The following is a 23,021-nucleotide window of genomic DNA, read 5'->3' on the forward strand; positions in this document are numbered from 1 at the left end:
TGGCTGGTTCCCCTCTTCCCCTCAGGGCTGAGTCGATAGGCTTGCGTTCCAATTCCCAATTCGGAGTCTCGACAATTCCAGATGTTTATTCGAATCTATTTTCGAATCTATTTTCAAATCTATTTTCAAATCTATATTCGAATCTATATTTGATTGTACTGAAAATATGTAGACCATTCATGTCATTGGACTTTTACTTTTATGGGGGAAAATAAGTACATAAAAATAACCGGATACAAATAAAATCTCTTCAATATATGTCAGAACTGGATCTCTTCGTACTCAGAGAGGGGGAGATGGAGCAGGTACAATGCAGACCCATCTCGCCTTCCTGGTTCGTTCCTGGAAAAGACTTCCAAATTGCAAACTCCTCCCTTATGTGTAGAACTGGAACAGCTGGGATGATGCGCCGGTAGTGTACATAGTGGATAGTGCAGAACAGACAGTCATTACTCTATACAGAGACGGGATCGAATTCCGAGGCCTGGTCGCACAACCAGCTTCCAAATCTCCCACCGATGCAAAGCACTGTATATCAACGTACATCGACGTACATGGGGATGTACGATCAACCTGCTGAGAAGCGGGGATATGGATCCTGACGTTCTCATTTGGGGAGGGGGGCTGACTGTTACCATTTCGAGTGGAGTCTTTCGGGCTAAGGGCCAAAAGAGGAAGTGGATAAATGCACGGCATGACAGTGCATAGAGCACACAAATCCCGCAAAAATAGAGGAAAAAGAAAAAAAAGAAAGAAAAAAAAGGGAAAAAAAGGGACAAAGGGAAAAAGGGAAAAAGAGAATTCGCCTGGAAAGCAGAATTCTTCCCCGGAGCTATACTACAACAATACTAACGAAGTATCCGAAAACCTGATATTTTGCATGTCCGTGCGGGATCGAGATCCAGCCTTGCAAAAAGGCATCGACATTACCTCTTTTGTCGACGTACACCTGGATGGTTCGCGATCTGAAGAACTGTATTCTTGTCTTTCTGGTTGGTTCATCAAGGCATGGCCCATTGAACAAGATTAAGGAACCAGTGCCGTGCCCACATCAGAGATCCTGCAGAAGCGCGTTTTTTTTGAGGTCATCGACATCCCTTGCCTAGAATCTGGATAGCTGAAACAAATTCTCAACGCAGGTCCACAACCAATCAGGTTCGGTAAACGGCTCAGGGTTGGAAGGTCTATTATGCTGGTTTAGTCTCGTCCCACGCGAGAAATATAGTTGTACAAAGGTGATATCCCTTGTGTTTCGAAAATGGTCAATCATTACTTGACTCTATAATACTATAATAGACATCTGACATGCAACTAAAATCCGGGATTCTGACATTGCCCCCTCCTTTTGCCCCTCTCAAGGGCACAAAGTTGATTGTTCCATTTTCTCTTAAGAAATATATACAACACATCTTAGATAATTTCAAGATTCAAGGAATTCCGATTTGGGACAGTCCCATCTCCTTATCTGTACAGTTTACATGCATGTACTACAATTCCAATGACCGCGTGGAGAGTCTGTTTTGCAGGCAGCAAGGAGGTGTGCAGGAGCCCCGTATACGTACCTATTTGAAATTGGCATGTCTAATTTTTGTTTTTTTTTTTTTTTTTTTGCCGGAGATATATATTCTTAGGATGTGATCGTCGAACCAGACAGAAGGGGGGGATCATGTGGCGGAGGAGAGCCTAGGTGCATCGTTTTAACATGTCGAGCGAAGATAGCAATCTTAGCATCATGTCCTTCTCACTAAATAACACACTAGATAAGCAGCGCTTACAATTTGTTATATTGCTGACCCGAAGCCCTGCGAACAGACATCCTCTGATGAGCAGCCAGGTGGCCGACCTTTCACCGCTACAATGAGTTGCTCTTCCGATGGGATATCAAGATGTCACCGCCACGTTTAGTACAACACGCTACTGCAGATAATAATCACAGACAAGGACTTTAGGCTGGGAAGAATTGTTTGTTCATTTAGTTTGATGCATAGTTACGTTACGTTGTTCGGTTGTTCGGTTGTTCGCTGGGCGTTTTGAGGGGTTTCTAGCTAGTACAGTAAACTTCGGATTATTTACATATCAACGGGCTGTGCACGGCAATTTGATCAAACTGTCGAGGCAAGAAAAGAAGAAAAGACAAGAAAGACAATGTACGAAGTAAAGAGAATCACTTTTTTATCTTGTAGTTCGCAGGGTCAAATCCAATCAGATGTCCTCGATCATACATCGAGGCACACCATCGTCCCAGCATGAAACATAACAATAGAAATTTTCGAGGAAAGCATATTAATTTTGGGGGAAATTCAAACGTTTAGCCACTCTCCACTGTTTATGTCTGTCCATCCCTGCCAGGGGGGTCCCTGAACTGTGCAATGAAAAACTTTTCAAGTACATGTACATGCATATATATGCACATATGCCCGCGCCACATTCAGGACCACCCTAGTCGCGTTCGAACGGTCAGCAAAGATCTGTTGTCAATTGTCAACATGACCCATGGAAGCAGCACTAAAGCGAGAGTGCATCCGGAACCTCCTAGGATCGGCCCGAGGTACCAAAAAAGAAAATCCGGCCTCCCCGAGCCACTCAGAGCTGCATGGATGGGGTCCAATGTTAGGCATTAGGTTCAATGCTCTCAGGCGGGCTGGCTGAGCAATCTTTGTGTCATAAACAGGAAATGCGGGGATTTAGGCCACTGCGAGCAGTTGAATTCTACGTTATTGCGAGGAGGCAATGCCACCATCGTTGTCGAGCAGGCCGGCCTCCTTGGCGAGCTCGTAGAATTGCCCGCCACTCTTGATCAGCTCTGCGGGCGTGTCGAATTCAGCCACTCGCCCCTTGTCCAGAACGATGATCCGATCCGAGTCAATGATCGTGTTAATGCGATGCGCAATCGTGATGATAGTCCGGTCAGAGAAGATGCTGCTGCGCAGGGTACGCTGCAGCAGCGCATCCGTCTCCACATCAACTGCAGCCTATCGCCATGGTTAGCTGAAACTGTCATTCAAAAGCAAAGACAGAACTATCTTACGGTTGCCTCGTCCAGAACAAGGATATTGCTAGGAGTCAAAAGAGCGCGGGCGAGAGATACCAGCTGGCGCTGGCCTTGACTCAAGTTGGACCCTGCAATAATGTGTTAGGGGACTGGATGCCTTCGGCAATGTTTGGATGCGGTTACTTACCTCCTTCCTGGATCTGAGCATCCAGTTGTCCGTCCATCCTCGAGACATGGTCCTTCAATCTGGCGTGATCTATTTATTGCACACCGGTTAGTCGCTGGTCGGCGATAAATTGGAATAAGATTCAAGTTAGACCAACCTATAACGCTCCAAAGCTCGGTGTCATCGTGGACATGGCGAGGATCCAAGTTGTCACGCAAAGTGCCTTCGAACATGGCGGGATCTTGAGGAATGATAGCGAGGCGTCCACGAAGATCAGTCAATCCAATCGTAGACACATCGAGCCCATCAATACTAAATTCTTGTTAGCCTAGAGCGGAGGAAAGAGGTGACAGTATTATGTTCTTACCTGATGTTTCCTTCAACACCCTCGATAATCCGGAAGAGAGCCAGCGTGAGCGAACTCTTTCCGGCGCCCGTTCGGCCAACAACACCGATCTTCTCCTTAGGCTTGATATTGAGACTAACATCCTTGAGCACGAGATCAAGCCCGGGGCGATAGCGGGTACTGTAGTTATTGAACTCCACCGCACCTTGAGCCGGCCAGCCGATGGCAGGGCGACGCTTGAAGATGACCTCGGGTGCCTCGCTCGGGAGATTGGCGTACTCGAGGACTCGCTCAACGGACACAATGTTAGTCTCAACCTCGACAGTCTGGCGCACAATCCAGTTCAGAGACTGCGTGATCTGGAGAGCATATGACATGGCCAAACCGACCATGCCCGGCGAAAGCTTACTGCCAGTCGCAACGGACATAATCGCAAGTCCAGCAGATGCAAGGATAATGATTGAACCAATGAACTCAAGTCGAACGGCGAGCCAGCGATTGGAACTGATGGATGGGAAGTAAGCCCGGAGGTTAGCATCCATGCGCCATTCGTTCTCAAGGGCAAACCGATTCTCCTGTCGGTAAGCACGGATGGTCGAGATGCCGCCCAAGGACTCCTGGAAGTGAGCGTAGATCGGGCTTCGAGTGACGCTGTCCAGACGCTTTAACTCGCGAGAGGTACTCAGGTAGTACCTCTGGTAGCTAAGGTAGATATAACCCAAAGGAATGACGAATAGCAAGAAAGCCGGGGTGGTTGCCGAAATGACAATCATGGTGAAAAATGCACGGGCAGAGTTTGCGAACAACATGTTGAAAGTGCGAGCAAGGACCTCATCGACTCTGTAAATGTCACTAGAGAAGCGATTGAGAATGCGGCCAGATGGTGTGGTTTCAAAGAAGCTCATGGGGGAGCGGAAGATAGCAAATGCCATCCGCTCATGAAGTTTCCGAGATGCTTCGATAGAGCAGAAAATCCACAGGATCAAGTTCTGCACAATGACCAAGAGAGATGATCCCAGGCCAAGCGCCAAGTAGACACCAATGAACTTGCCAACTTGAGCATTGCTCCCATGGGCTTCGTTCCACTCGGTCCAGCGCTTCAACCAGAAGTTGCCCACCACCTGCGCGGTCTGGGCAGCCATCATGGCAAACAAATAAACCATAACCGCCATGACATTGCTGTCCTTTGCGTATTGACCGTAAACACCCCATTTCACCTTGCCTTGCTCGGAAACCTCTTGGGTCTGCTTGCTCTTGAGAACGTTTTCCTCATCTCCCAACTTGCGCCGGGGACCTTGCCAGCTCACAGTGCTCGCACGGCGCAAGGTGACGGTACTGGTGCGTCTACGGGCCTCACCACCTCCTCCTGTCCTGATGGGAATAAGATCGCCAAGTTGTTCCGCCTCCTCGCTGTCCGACGCTCCACCGTTCGGGATGATGGTGGTTGTGACTGAGCTTTCTAGGCTAGCAAGGTCTTCAGAGCCACTAGTAGTACCTTCATCGTCTGAGTCAACCATCGTAGAGCGAACGAGATTGGAAACCTCTCCCTTCATGGCCATCAGTTGTTCATAGGTTCCTTCCTCAATGATGGTCTTGTCCCGCAGCAGGCCGATGAAGTCAGCCTCCTTGAGTACAGTAATAGCGTTTGTTGCAAGAATTCTGGTCTTGCCACTGAGAATACCGGTTTTGCCGAGCACTCTGTTGATGATGTGACGTCCAACGTGCTGATCAACTGCCGAGAGAATGTCATCCAGGAGATAGATATCCGCACGCGCATAAACAGCTCTGGCGAGTGTCAACCGTGCCTTTTGTCCTCCCGAAAGGGAAATGCCACGTTCTCCGACTTCGGTCTGGTCACCATCAGGCAAGTTCTTGAAGTCAGCGACCAAAGCACAGGCTTCAACTGTAAGGTCATAGAATGAGGGGTCCCATCGGTGTCCAAATACAATGTTTTCTCGGACACTAGCATTCATAACCCACGGCGCTTGGGCGACATACGCGATCCGACCACGTACGACTACCTCTCCCTGGTTCTTCCATAGATCACCTAGCAATGACTGGAGAAGAGAAGATTTTCCAGCGCCAACTCGGCCAACAATACAGGTGAGCTCTCCCTTGCGTGCACTGAGATCGATGTTTTCCAACACAGTCTCCCCGCTATGACGGTTCCAAGTAAACGAGGCATCGCGAACACGGACAGACTCGTCACCGGGGTGCGCCACGGGATCTTGGAGGACAACGGCATCAGCCTGTAGCTCCTCCGCGGTGAAATATTCTACCAATCGCGTCACGGCCACGGAAGATTCGATAATGGATGTAATCACCATAGGCAAGATAGAAAGTGGGAATGTGAGCAAGTTGAACAACGTCAAGGCGGGGAACACAATCTCGGTAGACAAGGGTTTATCATTCGTCAACACAAAGACAGTGAATGTGGAGCAGGATACGAGGAAAGGGGTAGACTGCCAAGTGAAGTTGGCAACAGATTGAGTGGCTCCAATCTTACGGAGCGTGTTCAGCTCGAGGTCATTTCTGATATGGCTGAGTTTGTTCATGAAAGCCGTGTTCCAGGCGTAGAGCTTGATACTCTTGATGTTGTTCAGAATCTCAGTCATCAATCGGGTCCTCGAGTCCTTGTTCTTCATTTGGATGATCTGCAGCTTCTTCATCATTCGAGCAATAATACCATTCAGAGGAATCATGAGAATCATAACTCCGATACCGGCAAACATGCTCACTCCGAGAAGTTGGTAAAGGGAAATCATGCACAGGGTGATTTGGAAAGGCGCAGAGATAAGCTGAGTGCCGAACTGGGTCAAATCTGCAAGGCGCTGCTGATCGACTGCCATGTGGTTGACAATATCACCGGTCGTCTTTGCCGAGCGCCCTTCGTTGGATAGTTTCAGGGACTTGGCATAAATCATAGCAGTCAGGGCTGATTTGACTCTCATGCCAGTGTCGAAAGCGCGCTGGAAATATTGATGGAGGAAACTGGTCTGGCAGACAGAAACAACAAACATGGACAAGGCGATTGCGACACCCCTGATAACAGGCTGCGGGTCTGGGCCTCGGTACGAATCGATGAAGGCAATGAGAAGTCGTAGGAGTTGCGGTTGCACAAAGGCAAGAGTATCGCTTCCGGATTTAATTATCGCACCACGCACATAAGGGGCACCGAAAGCCTTGAAGAGCGCTATCCACAGAGATGGCTTCTCCTTTTCGAGCTGTTCATCCCATGCCTTCTTCAGGGTATCGCCCGTGGCTCGGGTGGTATCGCGACTGCGGAGATTCCAGAGGTCATCTTGGGTCAAGTAGTTTTTGTATCCGTATTTCATCATCGGAGTCATCCAACCGAAGGTAAGAACCGAGAAAACATCGGCATAATTGTAGGGACACTCATCCTCATCTCCCAGCGCATCGTAGGCGCTTTGCTTCTTGGGGACGAAATATTCTAGCACAAATTCAAAGAGTGCTAGTCCCAAGCTGACATTGAAGCAGACAAAGTAAGGTAGTTGGTCGATGTATCCCTTCCGCGAAATCAGGGACCGGAGTTTGACCGCGTATGCGATGATGAAGAAAAGCCAGTAAAATAGGACAACCCCATTGGGCTGTCTACTCCGCCAATGTTCCAAATATTGAACTGAGGTTATCACTCCCAGCGAAATGATCGTTAGGACGGAGGACCAAAAGCGAAAATCAGCCCAGAAGCGTTTAGGGTCTAATTCGACTTGGATCGCAGCTTGCAGGGCGGTAACGACGGTGAGAGCAGCGAGAACGGCCTATGATGACCAAAATACCAGTCAGTACATTATCGATGACGTCCATGGGTGTGCGAGGGTATCCGGCATGTACTAACCAACTTGGTGTAGAAGTGCCAATTCTTCGATACAGGCTGTGGAATCCGCTTCTTCAGTAACAACCACAAGGCACCCAGTCCACTCAGCGTACCCCAGACTGCCACTAATGCCACAACCGCATCAAGAAAGCATGGCGTCAGATCGAATCTCAATGAGCTGACAGGGCCCCAGCCCTCGCTATCTGTACAGAAAGGCTGTTGCCGGGAATCAAGTGCCGATCCAAGGGAATGCAAAAGGTGCCCCGGGCGGGACGCCTCTAGGACCACCTGGGATTGGCCATCCAGCATTTTTCTTAGTGACTTCGTCCCAGTATGCCTTTCTGTGCACAAGCAAGAAAAGATACGTCGGAGAACAACCTCGAAGAAAGAACGGGGGTTAGTGCTTAGAAGTGCTAGGCTGCTTACAAAACCAAGCACGGGCGGCTCCACTTTACAATGGAGAAATCCTGAGTTCGCGGCTGCTTACAACCTGGGCATCCTCATTCCTCCATATGAAATCCGACTTATTATATCATACATGTATACATGGAGGCAGGGTTATCCGGAGTCCTTGCATGAAATTTGCGTAACACAAGTTAACTGCCTATGTAGGTATGTCTTCCTATCACCTCTCAATCCCGAATACGAGTTTTCCAAGACCTTCTCACATGACCGGAAACGACGTAATCCTCGGGGATAAGCGCACTAAGACCGATGCGGCTATTCCGTCTTATCGGGTTTGTATTCCGACTTTGGAAGGCTGATGGCTTCTAGGACTGTTTATAACACTGGTCACTAATTAATCAACATTGATTTGTTTATTCTATATTCTATATGTGATAATGTAGAATGTTTCCATGTCCTTTTCTTCGACAAATAACCAAACAGGTTATAGCACAATATATTTATTCATTGGTGCTATATATTATTTTCGGATTTCAACCATTTTCAGTAAATTCCTCAATGACCTTGATTATCTCTTCGTTCCCTGAGGTGCGTGCATATTCAGCTGCACTACCCCAGCTTCCTCTTATACACGGATCTGCCCCATGCTCTAACAACCACTTGACCCGCTCAACTGCTCCTGCCATCACCGCATGCACAATCGCGTATTGCGGGACCATATGTCGCGACTCTTCTCTCTGATTAACATCAGCCCCACGATCGACCAATAGTGCCATTACTGGAATCCTGCCGGTGTCAAATTCTCGGCTCGGTACCACACGCCCAGCATGCGGATTCGCGCCGGGGGGACAAGCTCCAGCAGCATGGTGTAGTGGTACACCGTTTTGGATCTTAGCCCCTGCATCTAGAATCATACGCATAGCCTCGACCCCTCCACGAACTGCGGCTGCCTCGAGTGCAGCACATGAGGAAGTATCTGGCCCACCACGCCTGTCATGGGTGGTTCTTTGCACACCAAGGTTGGGATTGGCTCCATGGTCGATGAACCAACGAAGAAGAGGGAGTCTGTTGACAGTCCGAGGGAGCAGGATACTACCATAGTAACCTGGGGTGTTGGGAGTCCATCCATACTGGGTAAAGAGCTCAAAGAGGGCAATTTGCTGTTCCAAAGTTACGAAGAAGATATTGCTTGGAGTTTCGCGGACAATTGGTGCGCCACTAGTGAGGAGATAACGAGCAATCTCAATATTACCAGAGCGTAGGGCACGTGTAAGACCATGGTGAAGAAAAGCAGGTGTGAGGTTTTTAGATGAGACAATGGACTGAATGATTGAGAGGGGCCCGTGCTGGCAGGCGGATTCGAAGGACCCGAAGAAGGCGGGAACTAGACCGACCGACTGAGGATTTTCACCGATGAAGATAACATCAGCGGGTTCTAGTATGGGCAGGTCATCATATTTGGACCCCATTGTCCCTGATTGAGGCTGCATTTGCTGTCCTAAAAGAGTGCCACTGTTTCTGCTAGGGTTTGGTTGTCGCTTAGCAGTTATCATCTGCATCCGACGTCGGCGTGCATTTAGAATTAGCTGCTGTTGACGCTGCTGTTGTGAAGACATGTTATCCGCATCGATGGTAAATCCTTGTCTTCTATATATTAGATTTTGTCTAAGTTGAGAGATCGACGGGGGTTTGGCTGCCAAAAGATGTAATCCTGATGGGAATTCAGGCCGCTGCCCAGGTTCCCTGGTGCACCTGTGGGATTACATAAGAGCATTTAACTAACTAGCCACTCGGCCAAAAGATCAAAGAGACAATCGGAACCTCCGATTGCCACTATAGCGGTATATATAATAGGCCTTAGACTCTGCTCGGGACCACAAAGACGTATTTTGTTAGTCATGTCACAGTCTAAATAAATCCAACCACTGACCATTCAAGTTCAGATCAAAAGTCAACATCATGTTAATTGGACCTAGGGAATATGTATGTGCCTTGAGGCTGGAGGTTAGAATGTTGAAAGCTGCCCGGGAAGTCCTCAAGATAGAACGGTAACGGTGCTAAGCGCCTAATACCATACCTGGCATTGTATGGTATTGGGCGCTTGGAGCTGTTGCCTCTTTATTTCATACGTAATGGAAAATAATATTTGAATGTTCAACTAGGACAAAGACGACGTAAACTTTGGCGGGAGTGAGAGAGGATTTAACTATGTATATAAATCACTGCCTGGCGATATCTATGGATTATCCAATGGGTTATGTCCCGAGTGGCATACTTAGTCGATGATTATTCCGGTAGCCAATTTTGCCCTAGGTTTAGCCAAACCCTCCCGACCACCGTGATATATAGACTAAACACCCCACAACAGACTACCAGAAACTACCTAGAGACAATACGCCGAAGTTACACGATATTGCAACAATCCAATATATTTTAAACTGAGAAGATGGAAAAAATACATGTTCAAAATGGTAAATCGGTATCATCGAATAAGCCTATCATTTGCTGATTGAAAGAAAACCAGCGTCTAAGCCACGGTTCTTGTGCCCAGTTGTTTCCTTCGGCATCTCGATTCTGGGCAATGGCTTCCACGCTTGGCTGGACTGATGACATAAAACTATCAACGTCCTCTGTGTGGTGGGCAGTTAAATATGTCGTGTGCGGCTGTAGCCCAAGAGCGCTCAAATGCGCGTCCACCTCATTTCGGAGTTGTAATTGCTCCTTTTCCATTGGAGAGGAGGGCAATCCTAGTTCGGTGTAGCGCAACGCCACGCTATACAATACCTCAAAGAGATGATGGTGTTTGGCAATTGCATTGGAGTGTTGGCAGGCGCACTCAATAGATTTGAGGAAGGCGTGCATTCGACTCAAATCTTCCTTGTCCCTTGTTTCGATTGTATGACAAAACATAACAATGAAAGGAACAAATGGCGTGAACAAAATGGTCCTGAAAGCACAAATATCAGTACAAAATACAAACATACTGACATTATTCAAGCCTGAGCTCTGTCCACACATACCAGTTGACATACTCTGATAGTGCTAACGACGAAGCTTGCATTCCAAAGCTGCGGATAAATGCCTGATGGGATTCAAGGGCACATCTAGCAGAGGTAATGCAATCTAGGCTGAAGGTTGTCCCGGAATTAGGCTCTGGGGGCATAGCTCGGTAGATTAGTGTCAACATTGAAAGGCGCAGAACTTCGTCAGATGCAGAGATAAAGTGGATCTGCTCTCGTTCACATTCGTCCCCGCTTAATTGAGCCCAGAGTTGCTACATTGTTAAATTCATTGGTCAGTTAATGTCTCTCGCCGAAGATAGACAAGAACAGGTATGCAAACATTTGTGTCACGCGCCTCTGCACAATATCCATGGAGCTCCTGCGATAGTTCTAGTGCTCGATGGGTCCGGGTATCTTCTGTCAGACGAAGGGCATCTGCCGAGTAAAGCTGCTCGTAAATCCTGCCTGCCAAGCCAGCTAGCTTTACCGTCTGGTAGGCATAGCAAATGGCGTGGCACTCCGACATTTCTAGACCCTCGAGCGAAAGAACTGTAATATCGCAGTTCGTTATAATAGAAGAACGCCCGAGTCGGACAGATAAATTCTTCTCAAAGATATAAACCGCCCAAAAGAGCAATCGCTTGCGATCTGGCTTATATGAGGAATCTTCTGAACTTTCCGAGTAAGTGTGGAAACCGAGGGAATGTGCGCATTGGTACGCTGTCGCCACCAAGACCCAGGCTAGGGACGTATTGGATATATTGATAGCATAGACAATCTAGAGCTCCATATTAGCATAAAGGGAAAATATGGGACGACAGATAGCGGCATACACCTAGAATAAGAGCGAGAACCATATCGTAGCTAGGTTTCACATAGAGAGTAAGCTTTGAAAGCGCCGTCTCCAGGTTCGTTTGACACATAAAGACTAGTTTATTGTGCTCGTCATAGGCCTCGGTGCCGTTCTGCCCGGTAACTATGTCAGAGGCCAGACCTACATATTATATTAGTTGGACTTTTATATCGTCGAGAAATCGACGTACTCACAATTCAAAGTTGCGTTCACAATGATAAACTCTGCATCGGAGTAATCAGAAGAACAGTAAACCTTCAAACATAGATCTGACAGACTTCGTGGGCTCAGTAAATAACATAATCCACGGAGTATAAAACTTTTTTTATCTGCACTCAAATAATCAGTAGACGTGGATACACTAATACACTAATAGTCGTGAAGGGTACCTTCGGCTTCCCGCAAGAGCCGGACAGCGGCTCTCAATGGGGGCATATCATATTGCTGATGATTTTGGGAGGCTGTCGCATGTACCAAAGGGAATAAAGGCTTTGACGAAAAACGGTGGTCGTCGGATGCATTTCTTATGTGGTGTAGCGTGTCTAGTAGTTTGCCAATTTCATGGTTACTTTGCCCTAGCGGTTGACTCGAGCCGACGACGTAGTGCGCAAAATCAATAGCAAACGCGGAATGAGCTTTTAGTGAAGACTGCCCTTCACCTAACGTTACTTGGTTTGTGATTTCATTTGGAGGTGACCCGACTTGATTGTTGGACGATTGAGCGTTCATAGTGATTACCTCCGAGGTGGGTGAGCCCACAGGCGTGCTTCGGGATGGTATATCTTGCGATACAAATACAGGATTCGAATTATCTCGGTGATTGAGAGATATTCCCATCGATCCCACTGGATTGTCTGTGATAAGCGATTCGACAAGACGATTCAGTCGACTGAGCTTTTTGTCGATAAGATCAATCTTCTCTTCACTATAAACTAGAATTAACATACGACACTACATAATTCGATATATTTGAGCTTACTATTGAGATGATATCAAAACTCGTGATCTTTTCTGTCTAGCAGCACGGTTGGATGCCTTGCAGTCTGAGCCCGCGCATCGGCAATTTGAACAAGGGAACGTCTTATCACAACGTATCTGAGACTTTAAGTTAGAAACTGGGACATATAATAAATATAGTAGACCGATTTCTAACCTTTCGTTTGCGACATCGATCACACTTAAAAGTTAGTTTGCATATCAACTTGCTATCAAATGTGTGGAGCTCCTACTGCCCGTCCCGAATGTAAGGGAGTATCATCCTCGGAGTGCTCGAAGTGCTCGAAGTGCCCAGACATATTTACAGACAAATTGAACAGCAATAGCAAATATATGTGTAAGTAAAAATCGAGAAGGTTGTGGACAAAGAATTAGTGGCAGACTAGAAGACCTTCCTGTCCGTCGGTGCCCGCGGAATCCGCGGAGTCCGTGGGGCCCGTACGGCTCCTGGGGGTCTCTGTTTTAGACTTCGTATATCCCGAGCCCTGGTAAATCTGGTATCAAATATTTCCTCCAAATCAAGGAGTGTGATTAGTTTTCGAGGTCTACCGAAACTTACGTGTCTTCTACCTTACAAAACACTGGAACCATTTATTTCTCAAGTTTTTCGTCAGATTAAGTCCCACCAACATTCAATCCAGGAACTGGGAACAGTCAATTCGGAGAGACTTCCGGGATAGGTTAATATTGTTGATTCAGACTGTATTAAGACCACTGAAAGGCAAATACAACATGGGCATGTGGTTATGTAGGATGCGAACTAGATATCGTATAGATATATCCAAATAATGCAAATATCATAACGTCGGATATAGTCGCCAGTCTTCAGCCACATCGATATCGACCACTCTCCCCCATACTATACCCTAACTATATATGACTTTTCATTATAAAATATTTAGATCCAATAATCATCCTTAATCCAGACAGTAAGAACGTAAAAATAGCTCGAAATGTCCACTTGACCATTATCTTTCTGTCACTAGCATTATCGCCTTTATAGAAAGAGAGTCGGCAGTAGCAGATGTCGACACAAGGAGCCCAAGGGTCCTATCTCAATGGCCATCTAGATGTTCTAGCAATTGGCTTTCTAAAGGGTCGATTGATCTAGAAATTCTAGATATAAAAATCTCAGAAGCTTTAATAGCTTTTATAATAATAAAGAGAGAAACATGGGGCGGACCGTTCCAATGGGTACGTGAGCACATAAAATCCTAGAATAAGTACTATGACCTGAATCAATTTCTTCTCTAGAAGGCCGCTTGATATATATGACATAAAATTCTTGATAATTATTGCGGTAGGGCTTTTAGACCTCTTGTGCCGACATCAAGTGAACCTTGAGAGAAGGAATCGAAATAAGAGAAGCAGATGGAAGTGACGTCATAATATACAATCCCGTTCTGAATCACGTGACTACATGTGCTAGAAAAGCGTAAAGCGTAAAGCGTATACAAAGTAGATAGCTATACCTATTTAGCGATAGGTGAAAAAAGGATTATCACAAATTATACTGTATGAAGCCGTAGGGCATAGAAAAGAATGTCCATGGGTGTGATTTCCTAATCGGGAGGCCGACTCGTTGGTATTAGCGAGCACGGCCCACCTGGGCACAAGCCTTAGAATTACTCATGGAAAAAGAACGTTCTCGAGGTCCTAAATGAGGCTGAGCAAACTTCCAAATATGACTCAAAATCATTGCAGATTCAGCATCTAGACATAAAAGCGACGGCGAAGCGCGTATAGTCCACATAGTGCCCGCATCGCTCTTAGGCGGTAAGAGCCCACTTATAAGCGTCATTGGAGGGGCACCACGATCCTAATACACATTATTCGCCCAGCCCATCATGGTCGACACGACTCAAATGGAGGAGCTCTTGAAAAGGCCTCTCTATGGTACGCATCCGAAGCCCCATATCGTCGTTGATCCATTCCGCTGATCTTTCCAGTGTACGATCTGCCGCCAGAACTTCTTGCAAGCTTAACGGCCAAGACTACAAGCCAACCTGTCGCCGAACAAGAACCCGAACCCTCTTCGGTAGACCTCGAACTAGCGGCGCAGGACTCTGCGATCGCGACCTCCAACCTATGTTCCCTCTGCAGAGTCTCCTACAACAGTGTACAGGAACAGCGCAGCCATGTCCGCTCGGACCACCACCGGTATAATATCAAGGCCCAGCTGCGGGGGAATGCGCCTCTGGAGGAAATCGAATTCGTGAAGGCAATCGGAGAACTAGACGAGTCCATATCTGGTTCTGAGTCCTCGGAGACAGAGGAGGAGGATGCAGAAGGGGGCGCGGGTACAACGTTGTCCGCCCTGCTAAAAAAGCAGGCCATGCTATCCCATCCGAATGAAGATCCGGAAATGACTGAGACACCAATCACGCCGAAATACCCCATATTCTGGCTATCTAGCTCGGGATTGCCATCAAATAAGTCCCTAGGCGTCTACAGGGCCATTTTCTCAAACGTCGAGCAGGATGAGCCCGCCCACCTGGTTGATACTTTGCGACGAAAGCAGCTCGCACCAGTTAAAGCGCGCACCAACAAGGCAAGCAGCGCGCCAGACCCCACTGCTTCGGGCCCGCACATTTTCATGTGCATGATCGGCGGTGGCCACTTCGCGGCTATGTTGGTTTCGCTAGCACCGGAGATCCACCGAAAGCAAGGAGGAGTTGAAGACAGACAGGCTCGGGTCATTGCACACAAAACGTTCCACCGATACACTACGCGGCGAAAGCAGGGTGGCTCGCAATCTGCAAGTGATGCGTCGCGCGGTGCTGCCCATTCAGCAGGTTCAAGCCTGCGCCGGTACAACGAGGCTGCACTTGAGAAAGATATCAGAGATGTGTTGTCAGACTGGCGAGAGATGATTGACACAGCCGAGCTGTTGTTCGTCAGAGCTACGGGAAAGACAAATCGAAAGACTCTTTTCGGCCAATATGACGGACAGGTCCTCAGGCAGAACGATCCTCGTATACGAGGGTTCCCTTTCAACACTCGCCGTGCGACTCAAGGGGAGCTCATGCGGTCCTTCAAGGAATTGACCAGAATGAAGGTCAGCGAGGTGGATGAAGCCGCACTGGCTGCGGCTGAAGCCAAGCGACGAGAGGAGGAGTCAAAACCATCTACGACTGTCCCAAAACCGCAACCACAGAAGCCGAAGCTCTCAAAAGAAGAGGAAGCTGCCTTGTTGCACACATCCCAACTGCAGGCACTCATTCGCCGCTCAAAGGTTCCCGCCCTTATGTCCTATATCACAAACAACTCCATACCTTCTTCTTTCACCTTTACGCCTGCCGACTCGCCACAAAACTTCCGCTGTCCCACACCTCTCCATCTTGCCGCAAATTTTGATGCACCAGCCGTAGTCACGGCCCTTCTCACAAAAGCTGGATCTGATCCAACAGCAGTAAATAACGAAGGCAGAACTCCATTCGAACTCACCGGCGACCGAGCCACGCGCGACGCCTTCCGCATTGCTCGCCACGATCTCGGCGAGTCAAAATGGGACTGGGAAGCAGCCAAGGTGCCATCAGCGGTCTCCAAAGCCGACGCTGATAGTCGGGCTGAGAGAGAACGCAAAGCTGCCGAGGAGGAAGAATCCACCCGGCGTAAGGCTAGCTTGGATCGCCTGAAACGCGAAGAGGCTGAGAAGGCGGCGCGGCCGAGAACAACTAAATCCGGTGGTCGTACTGTGGGCGCTGTTGAGAAGACTGCGGCCGAAAGGAGAGATGAGGAGACTAGAGGTATGACGCCTGAGATGAGGATGCGATTAGAGAGAGAGCGTAGAGCGAGGGCTGCGGAGGAGCGCTTCAAGAGAATGCAAGGCCAATGAGGTTTTGTTGGATACCCTTTGAGCATTGAAGTTTTGACGGCGACGGCGTGATTATCGCCATGAATATCCCGTTCCTACGTAGATATTGGCTGTGGGTTTACCATGGACGAAAAAAAAACATTGTCTATTTCTAGCATATCTTCTCTTCGTCGCCATTGTTTTACCTATAAAGCAATAGGCCTAGGAATTCTCTACTTTGAAGCAAGCATAAAATGGGGTTAAAAGTTTGAGAGCCAAGGTGGCTAGTATCATGGGGGATAGCCCTCGGCAAAGCGAGAGGATACTTCATCATCACTCAATAACTATCCCTAGGAAGCAAGTTACACAGGCAATAGTTCTTGAACCTTCGAGTATATAGTCCACGGCCCACAGAGGGACAGGAAGGGGCAATGGAAGGCAATAATAGTTATCACTTGGACTACGCGGATAAGGATAGGATAGGAGGGCGTCCACCGTCTATTGGGCACTATGCATCTAGGGCCTAGTTAGTGTGCCCACTTCTACTTAGGTAGCCTCTTTATTTTTATCCCTATGTCTCGGGTAAGGTTAGTAGTCTCTGAAAAGAATAGCGAATCCTTATCGTGTGATCGTGAGAGTAGGGCAGGGGGCGGAGAAGAGGGGAACTCAATACAGAAATGAGGGGTGCTGATCGGTAGCGAGCCTGGATAGATGGTCTCACTTTCATGCCAATGGGTGGCCGAGCAATGGGGAGGTTGATTGTACACATAACTCGGAGTATATGACCTCGGTTTACAAAATGACCTTGAGTGCTGTGAACCAAGCTCTTCTTTGATAGCCATTGAAGTACTAGAGAGACTATGGTACATAAAGTCCGATTCTATAGACCTTCTTTTAGAAGGGTCGCCGTACCTATCTAGGGCGACGGAATAGAACACAGCCCCTAGACCCAATAACAACTTCCTGTCAGCTATAACAGTACTCCCAAGAAAAAGCAATAGTGTATGGAGTAAATGATACCAGGCTTAGAGGGATGATCGCCAGCGGCATCATACATTTTGGCCCCAGAAAGCAAGACAGGACAAGAGTGATGTTGCAAGAGAACTGCCATATTGAGCAATGTCTAAGATGAGGCCATAAATGTGAACCTTTTGAAACCTTAGTATCTTGCTCTCTGAGCCCCAAGGCAGGACTTAGAGGGGCAAGTAGTATCCCAGCCACATTAGGGCTTGTCGACCAAAGGAATGTGGAGATGATCGACATCAGGGCCCGTGGGAAGGGGTTTATGTCTTGCATGAACGCCACAGGATCTTGCAGGAGAAGCTTAGATAGCATCCATCCGTGGATATGAGAGGAAAAACTTGGAAATTAAAAACTTGGATCTATTCTAGATTGGGTATTTGTTGCACTGTACTATTGATGTTTTCCTTGTGCCCTAACTTCCTGAAGCCTAACCTCGTGTGAGCATATGACCCCCGGGGATAATTCTATCTCGGGCTACCCCTTGCATTAGGTTGGATTTTGATCAGTGGCTGGGAGCACGGGTCTTGGAATGAAGAGTGGCTACGGGGTACTTTGAAGGCTCTCCACTCGGTATTGTAGACGGGTCTCAGTCCGTCATGGGTCTAGTGGCGCTGTCAGCCTTTCTAGTTAAGCTGGGTTTCAAGGAGCAGACACCCTTTTCGATCGGCACGAACAAAATATTATTTACCAACTATTTGTATACCGTAATTAGTGTAGCGATGAGTCTATGCGTTCTGGATCTGTAGCAGGCTTGTCGGCCCGCATTGTGCAGACAGTCTGCACCCCACAATGTGGTAGATGCAGAGCTCTGCAGACTCGGCAAGATAATGCAGGCTGTATCTTTGCACGAGTTGGCCGGAGTACTTCCCCCCCCCCTGTGAGGAGAAGCAAGGGCAGCCAGATTTCTTACAGTACAGTATAGAAAATCCCCCGAGTGGGTTGACCCTGGTTGACCCTGCAGGGCACATGGCGTTTTAAGCATTGACCCACGAGTGTGGTCCATTTGTTCACACTATACATGCTGTAGTCCATTGGTAGAGTATACTTCATACAGCACGTTAGGGCAAATGTGCCTCAAAAGTCTTGGCACTCCACGTCGCGTTACGCGTTACGCGTTACGCGTCAACGCGTCAACGCGCTGAAAATTATGAATGCCACAATTCAATCATTCCACTAGGATATTTACAAGATCTAAGAGTAGGGTCATAGGCCAGTGTTCAAAGGTCCTATAGTCCTAGAGTCCTAGAGGGCTGGTATGGCAGGGAACAAGTCTCCTAGGCTGGTGAAGGGTAGAAGCCTTTGGTAGGAGAACAGTAGAAAGGGAACCTCACCCTCTTTGAGATCATTATTAAAACGCGACATCCCCCAGTGGCAAAGATGGAGATCAGGAGATCAAGAAAATAAATGACCTAGCGCGTCTAACCTCTAGGGCTGTGCTCAGATACTTGGTATGTAGCCCAACGCCATTGACGTTACAGGCTTCAATTCCCTTGCACAATACAATCATGATCTACCACACAAATTCAAAGAAACTCGAGGGTCGATCTGTTGCCCAAATAGGAAATGTAATTGGAAAAAGTGTCTCAGGGGTGCCTCGTGCCTGTTGCCCTCTCTTTGTATGTGCCTTGCATGTAATCCCTCTTGTCCTAGACTCCTTAGTATACTGTTTCACTGGAAGTTCTACAGTTCCAAGCTCTTGAGTAGCTACAAGTATATTAGAAAGGTAGCAAGGCCTTCATTCCTGTTTCTATCTAGTATTCCTATCCTATCATCACTTTCGTTGACCCTTTTTGGGATCTTTCTCATACACTCCCTTCTTTTTCAAGTGTTTCAAGTTTTTTATAGTTCATTTGAACTTATTGCAATCAAGAATAGATCATACACATTCTTTGTGACCTAACATAAACCTGACGTTGCACGGGAGATCATTCGCTTGGCCGTTTGCGGCCCCAATTTTCTTTTTATCGCCTTTCCCCTCCAACTTCTTCTCCCTACAACAACTCGCCAAAACAGTCATATCACCAACTTGCTGTCGCATCCCCCGGAAAAGGTGCAAATTGAAGCGCATTTCAACGACAAAATCATCCATTCATTTTCGCATTTTCAACTCCCTTGTCGCCCATCGCAACTGCCTCCGGCGCAATCGCAGCCTACCCACAAATCGCGCGACCGCGCAACAACTCGTTGACTCTCTCTCTTTAATATCATTTATCTTCAAACCAACTTCAAATCGCTCAAATCGCTCAATTCAATTTATATTTACAATCATGCTTCTCCCATCCGCCCTCCCATGCGAAGTGCGCCGGTCGTCTCGCTTCACTCCCAGTCGCCTATTCTCAACTCCTCCCCCATCCGACACAGGATTTCCATCAGGCAACGGTCTCCTCGGCACTTGCCGCGCACTACAGTCTCTACTCAACAGATCACCCACGCCTTCATCGCGATCGGTGAACTCCCAACGCCTCCAGAGCCCCCTCCCCTTCAACACACCCCGTCGCTCACCGCGATCGCAAAAGGCCGCGCGCCCAGTCTCTCCTAGACAAACACCACCACCCAGAACCGCCGCTCTCTCACCACCCCCTCCTCCATCCGCACCCGCGCGCGGTGCAAACAAGCGCCGCCGCGACATTTTCGATGACGATGACAGCGACGTGGAGATGAGTCGCCCGCGCAACCGCTTCGCGACTCCCAAACGCCGCCGTCACGTTCCTTACAATATGCCTCTCGGCCTTTCCTCCACAGACTTTTACTCTCTACACTCTCCTCCTGTCACCCAATCTCCTCCCTCTCCTCCTCGTCGCCAGATGGATTATGACATCCAGGCTGGCTCACGCATCAACCCAGACGCGCCTCTGCCCTCCATCGAGGTGACAGAGGAACACACTCCTTCGGCTCCACAAGACTGGACCCCCGAAGAAGACCAACGCCTTCTCGAGCTGGTCCTTGAGAAATTTAGCCTCTCCCAACAAGAATGGGATGAGTGCGCGCGCCAAATGGGCCGCAGCCACGTCGGGCCCAGATGGGGGTCCCTCATTGGTGAGGGTCGTGTCGGCCTGCGCCCGCGTCGACGTTGAATATTGCCCATGGCAATTATCACCGTCTCTTATTAATGTATTATATGATCTCTGTACCACCCTGTGACTGACCCTATTCCCGTTGGCCTTGGCTTGATTTCTTTGCCAAAACACCCCTGTATTATCATACCTTCTTGTATCTGTGAGACTTGTTTATTTTCTTTTCGGTTTGTTGTCTATTGACCAGCACAAATTGCTTGTTTTCTTTTACTTTGTCCGGTGTTGTGAGTTCCGTTCTACTCGGGCTATGTGAATATGCTTCTGTTTCTTTTTTCCTGCTCATATACTGTTCTTTTTGTGTGACTTACTCTTCCACACCTGCGTTTGTTTGGGAATTGTACTACTATCTACTACTACCAACTTAACTTATATTTTTAATAATCTATTATTCCCACTATAAGTAGACGTATATTTTGACTATCGCTCAATGCATGCTAGTTACAATCGTCTCATCGTATTTTATTGTTTTTTGACCAACCGGCTCTCTCGGCTCAGTTGGTAAGGCCAGACTTTGATCTGACCCTATGAGGCCTGGTATGGATATACCTGGAGCAGAGTGAAAACCTGCTATCAATGCAACTTCAAAAATTTGCCATGATTCTGAATACCCCTAGGGCTTAACTTCAAAACTCACCTACAAGCATATATTCAAGGTACGGGAAATGAGGAATTGGATATTTGTGAAAAATCCAGTATGTATACGGCTCCATCCAACGCCAGACACCAATTGTGCTGCGCAAAGTAAAATTAACATGAAACTGGACTCAAGTCCATTGATATCAACACTGCTCGTTGGAATTATCTCCCACACGAACCAAAATCACCTCGAAATTTCGAGAATAATCAGAATCTAAATGAAGCGATTGAGTTAGCGACAAACCCCATACCACCAGTGGAAAGATAAAACACATACCGAATCTCATAGCTCCCTGCGCGAGTCATGTAGCGCACCCACTTGACAGAGCTATAGTTATTCTTCTCAAAGACCTTAAGATAGCGCACCAGCAAACCCGACGAGGTAAACATGAGCAAACTAAACGAAAGACTCAACGGCGGACGACTCCAAGCCTTCTGATGCGTCATGGTCGTAAGCGTTGCCTCAGCATTGAGCACGTACTCCGACTGTCCGGAGAAACGCGCAATCTTCCAGACAATATTGTTCTGCTCCGGCTCATACTTGGCGCGGCCCTGGCTCGTGCGCTCCGTAGTCTTGGCAGTATTAAGCGGCGTGGGGATCCGAATAACGACATTTGTAGCGAAGAGCTTGGAGCTGTAATTGGCTTTGATAGCAACACTGTATTCGACCTTTGTAGTACCGATCTCGCGCACAATCGGGTGCACCTTGAAAGGCAAGTTGACGTTCTCTGTGGCGCGGTAGCGCATCAGCTCGAACTCGCCGTCCGGCGGCACGAAGGAGATGATGCGGTCTGCGTCGAAACGGCCCAGCTTCACGCACTGGTGGAACTGGCAGTCTTCCAGCGTGACGGAGCCTGCCGCAGCGCGCGTGGTCTTTGATGTGTTGAGTCCGTTGCCGCCGCCCGGGTTATTCATGTTGCTGGAGGTCTCGCCGGTGTCTAGAAGGAGACGGTCGTTCAGGCCGAATTTGCATTCTGGGGTGCCGGATAGGTAGGCGCGCATGACGATCTGGCCGTTGACGTCGGCGCGGAGGACGGTGCCTGTTGCGGACATCAGGAGGTTGACGTCCTCGATTACGTCTACGAAGGCTTCGTTTTTGCGGTATTTTATGTCGGAGCGGCGCCAGGAGATAGCGCCTGTTGCTTGTTGGGTGATTCGGGAGGAGTCTGTTGGGTTGTTGGCGATGGCGGATTTGACGCCTTCGGTTGTGATGTACATTTTCAGGGTATCTGGATCGGTGTTCTGGGGGTATCCGAAGTCGAGGATTTCTATGTCATCAATTGTTAGGGTCTGCTTCTAGAGCATTGGGCCTTTTCCATCTCTTACCATCGAGCAGTTCGTAAATCAGGACGAAATTGTTCTTCACGGCCTCCTCGTCGAGCTTCCCGAAATAGCTCTTGCCCAGCATGACCAGCCGGTAGAGGAACTCGAAGACCAGCGCGGCATTGGCATTGCTCTTGGTCACAGCTACCAAATAGATGTTTTCGTGTTTGACATGGCTGAAGGTCGTCGAGCCCAAGGTCAGGATCGGCGAGCGCACCTGGGGATTAGAGATGACTTGAATGCGGAAGATGTCGGCTAGTCGCGGACGACAATCGCTGCGGAAGGCGCGAAAAATGAGGTTTTCGCCCTTCTGGTTAAATATGAGGATCCCCGAGAGCATATTGTTGTGATGAGTCGACTTGCTCCTGGGAATGGAAGTTGGAGAGCTGCGGAAACAGGGGTGGGGGTAGATCGACACCGCCTGAGGTATAAAAGGAGGTCAACTCCAGTGGATGAACCGACTACATATATTTTAGGTGCATGTATTCTCCTGCCGTCTGAACTCTGCTAATATCCTAAACATCCAAAAGAAAAGAAAAGAAGAAGAAAAATCGACAAGACTGATATCTTCAGC

General features: G+C 48.1%; 5 protein-coding genes across 5 annotated transcripts; 2 read left to right on the plus strand and 3 right to left on the minus strand.

Annotated features, from left to right (window-relative positions):
- Positions 1-2,706: 2,706 nt before the first annotated feature.
- Positions 2,707-7,648, minus strand: N7537_005929 (ATP-binding cassette glutathione S-conjugate transporter YCF1; the record flags this gene model as incomplete). The annotated part of the gene is made up of 6 exons (XM_056896986.1): positions 2,707-2,972; positions 3,029-3,120; positions 3,180-3,248; positions 3,316-3,470; positions 3,526-7,283; positions 7,361-7,648. The coding sequence occupies 6 exons, from the start codon at positions 7,646-7,648 to the stop codon at positions 2,715-2,717; spliced, it is 4,620 nt and encodes a 1,539-aa protein (XP_056752771.1). The 3' UTR covers positions 2,707-2,714.
- A 629-nt stretch (positions 7,649-8,277) lies between these two features.
- Positions 8,278-9,360, minus strand: N7537_005930 (ankyrin repeat domain-containing protein; the record flags this gene model as incomplete). Its single annotated transcript, XM_056896987.1, has 1 exon — positions 8,278-9,360. One exon carries the CDS (start codon positions 9,358-9,360, stop codon positions 8,278-8,280), a length of 1,083 nt encoding a protein of 360 aa, XP_056752772.1.
- Positions 9,361-14,442: 5,082 nt separating this feature from the next.
- N7537_005931 (putative C2H2 finger and ankyrin domain protein) lies at positions 14,443-16,433 on the plus strand (the record flags this gene model as incomplete). Its single annotated transcript, XM_056896988.1, has 2 exons — positions 14,443-14,491; positions 14,545-16,433. The coding sequence occupies 2 exons, from the start codon at positions 14,443-14,445 to the stop codon at positions 16,431-16,433; spliced, it is 1,938 nt and encodes a 645-aa protein (XP_056752773.1).
- A 3,248-nt stretch (positions 16,434-19,681) lies between these two features.
- N7537_005932 (uncharacterized protein) lies at positions 19,682-20,488 on the plus strand (the record flags this gene model as incomplete). Its single annotated transcript, XM_056896989.1, has 1 exon — positions 19,682-20,488. One exon carries the CDS (start codon positions 19,682-19,684, stop codon positions 20,486-20,488), a length of 807 nt encoding a protein of 268 aa, XP_056752774.1.
- A 657-nt stretch (positions 20,489-21,145) lies between these two features.
- Positions 21,146-22,787, minus strand: N7537_005933 (AP-2 complex subunit mu; the record flags this gene model as incomplete). The annotated part of the gene is made up of 3 exons (XM_056896990.1): positions 21,146-21,338; positions 21,402-22,392; positions 22,451-22,787. 3 exons carry the CDS (start codon positions 22,785-22,787, stop codon positions 21,332-21,334), a joined length of 1,335 nt encoding a protein of 444 aa, XP_056752775.1. The 3' UTR covers positions 21,146-21,331.
- Positions 22,788-23,021: the final 234 nt, after the last annotated feature.

This window comes from Penicillium hordei (genome assembly GCF_028827395.1).
Source record: "Penicillium hordei strain IBT 12815 chromosome Unknown utg000003l_segment0_segment0, whole genome shotgun sequence".
Taxonomy (NCBI): Eukaryota; Fungi; Ascomycota; class Eurotiomycetes; order Eurotiales; family Aspergillaceae; genus Penicillium; species Penicillium hordei.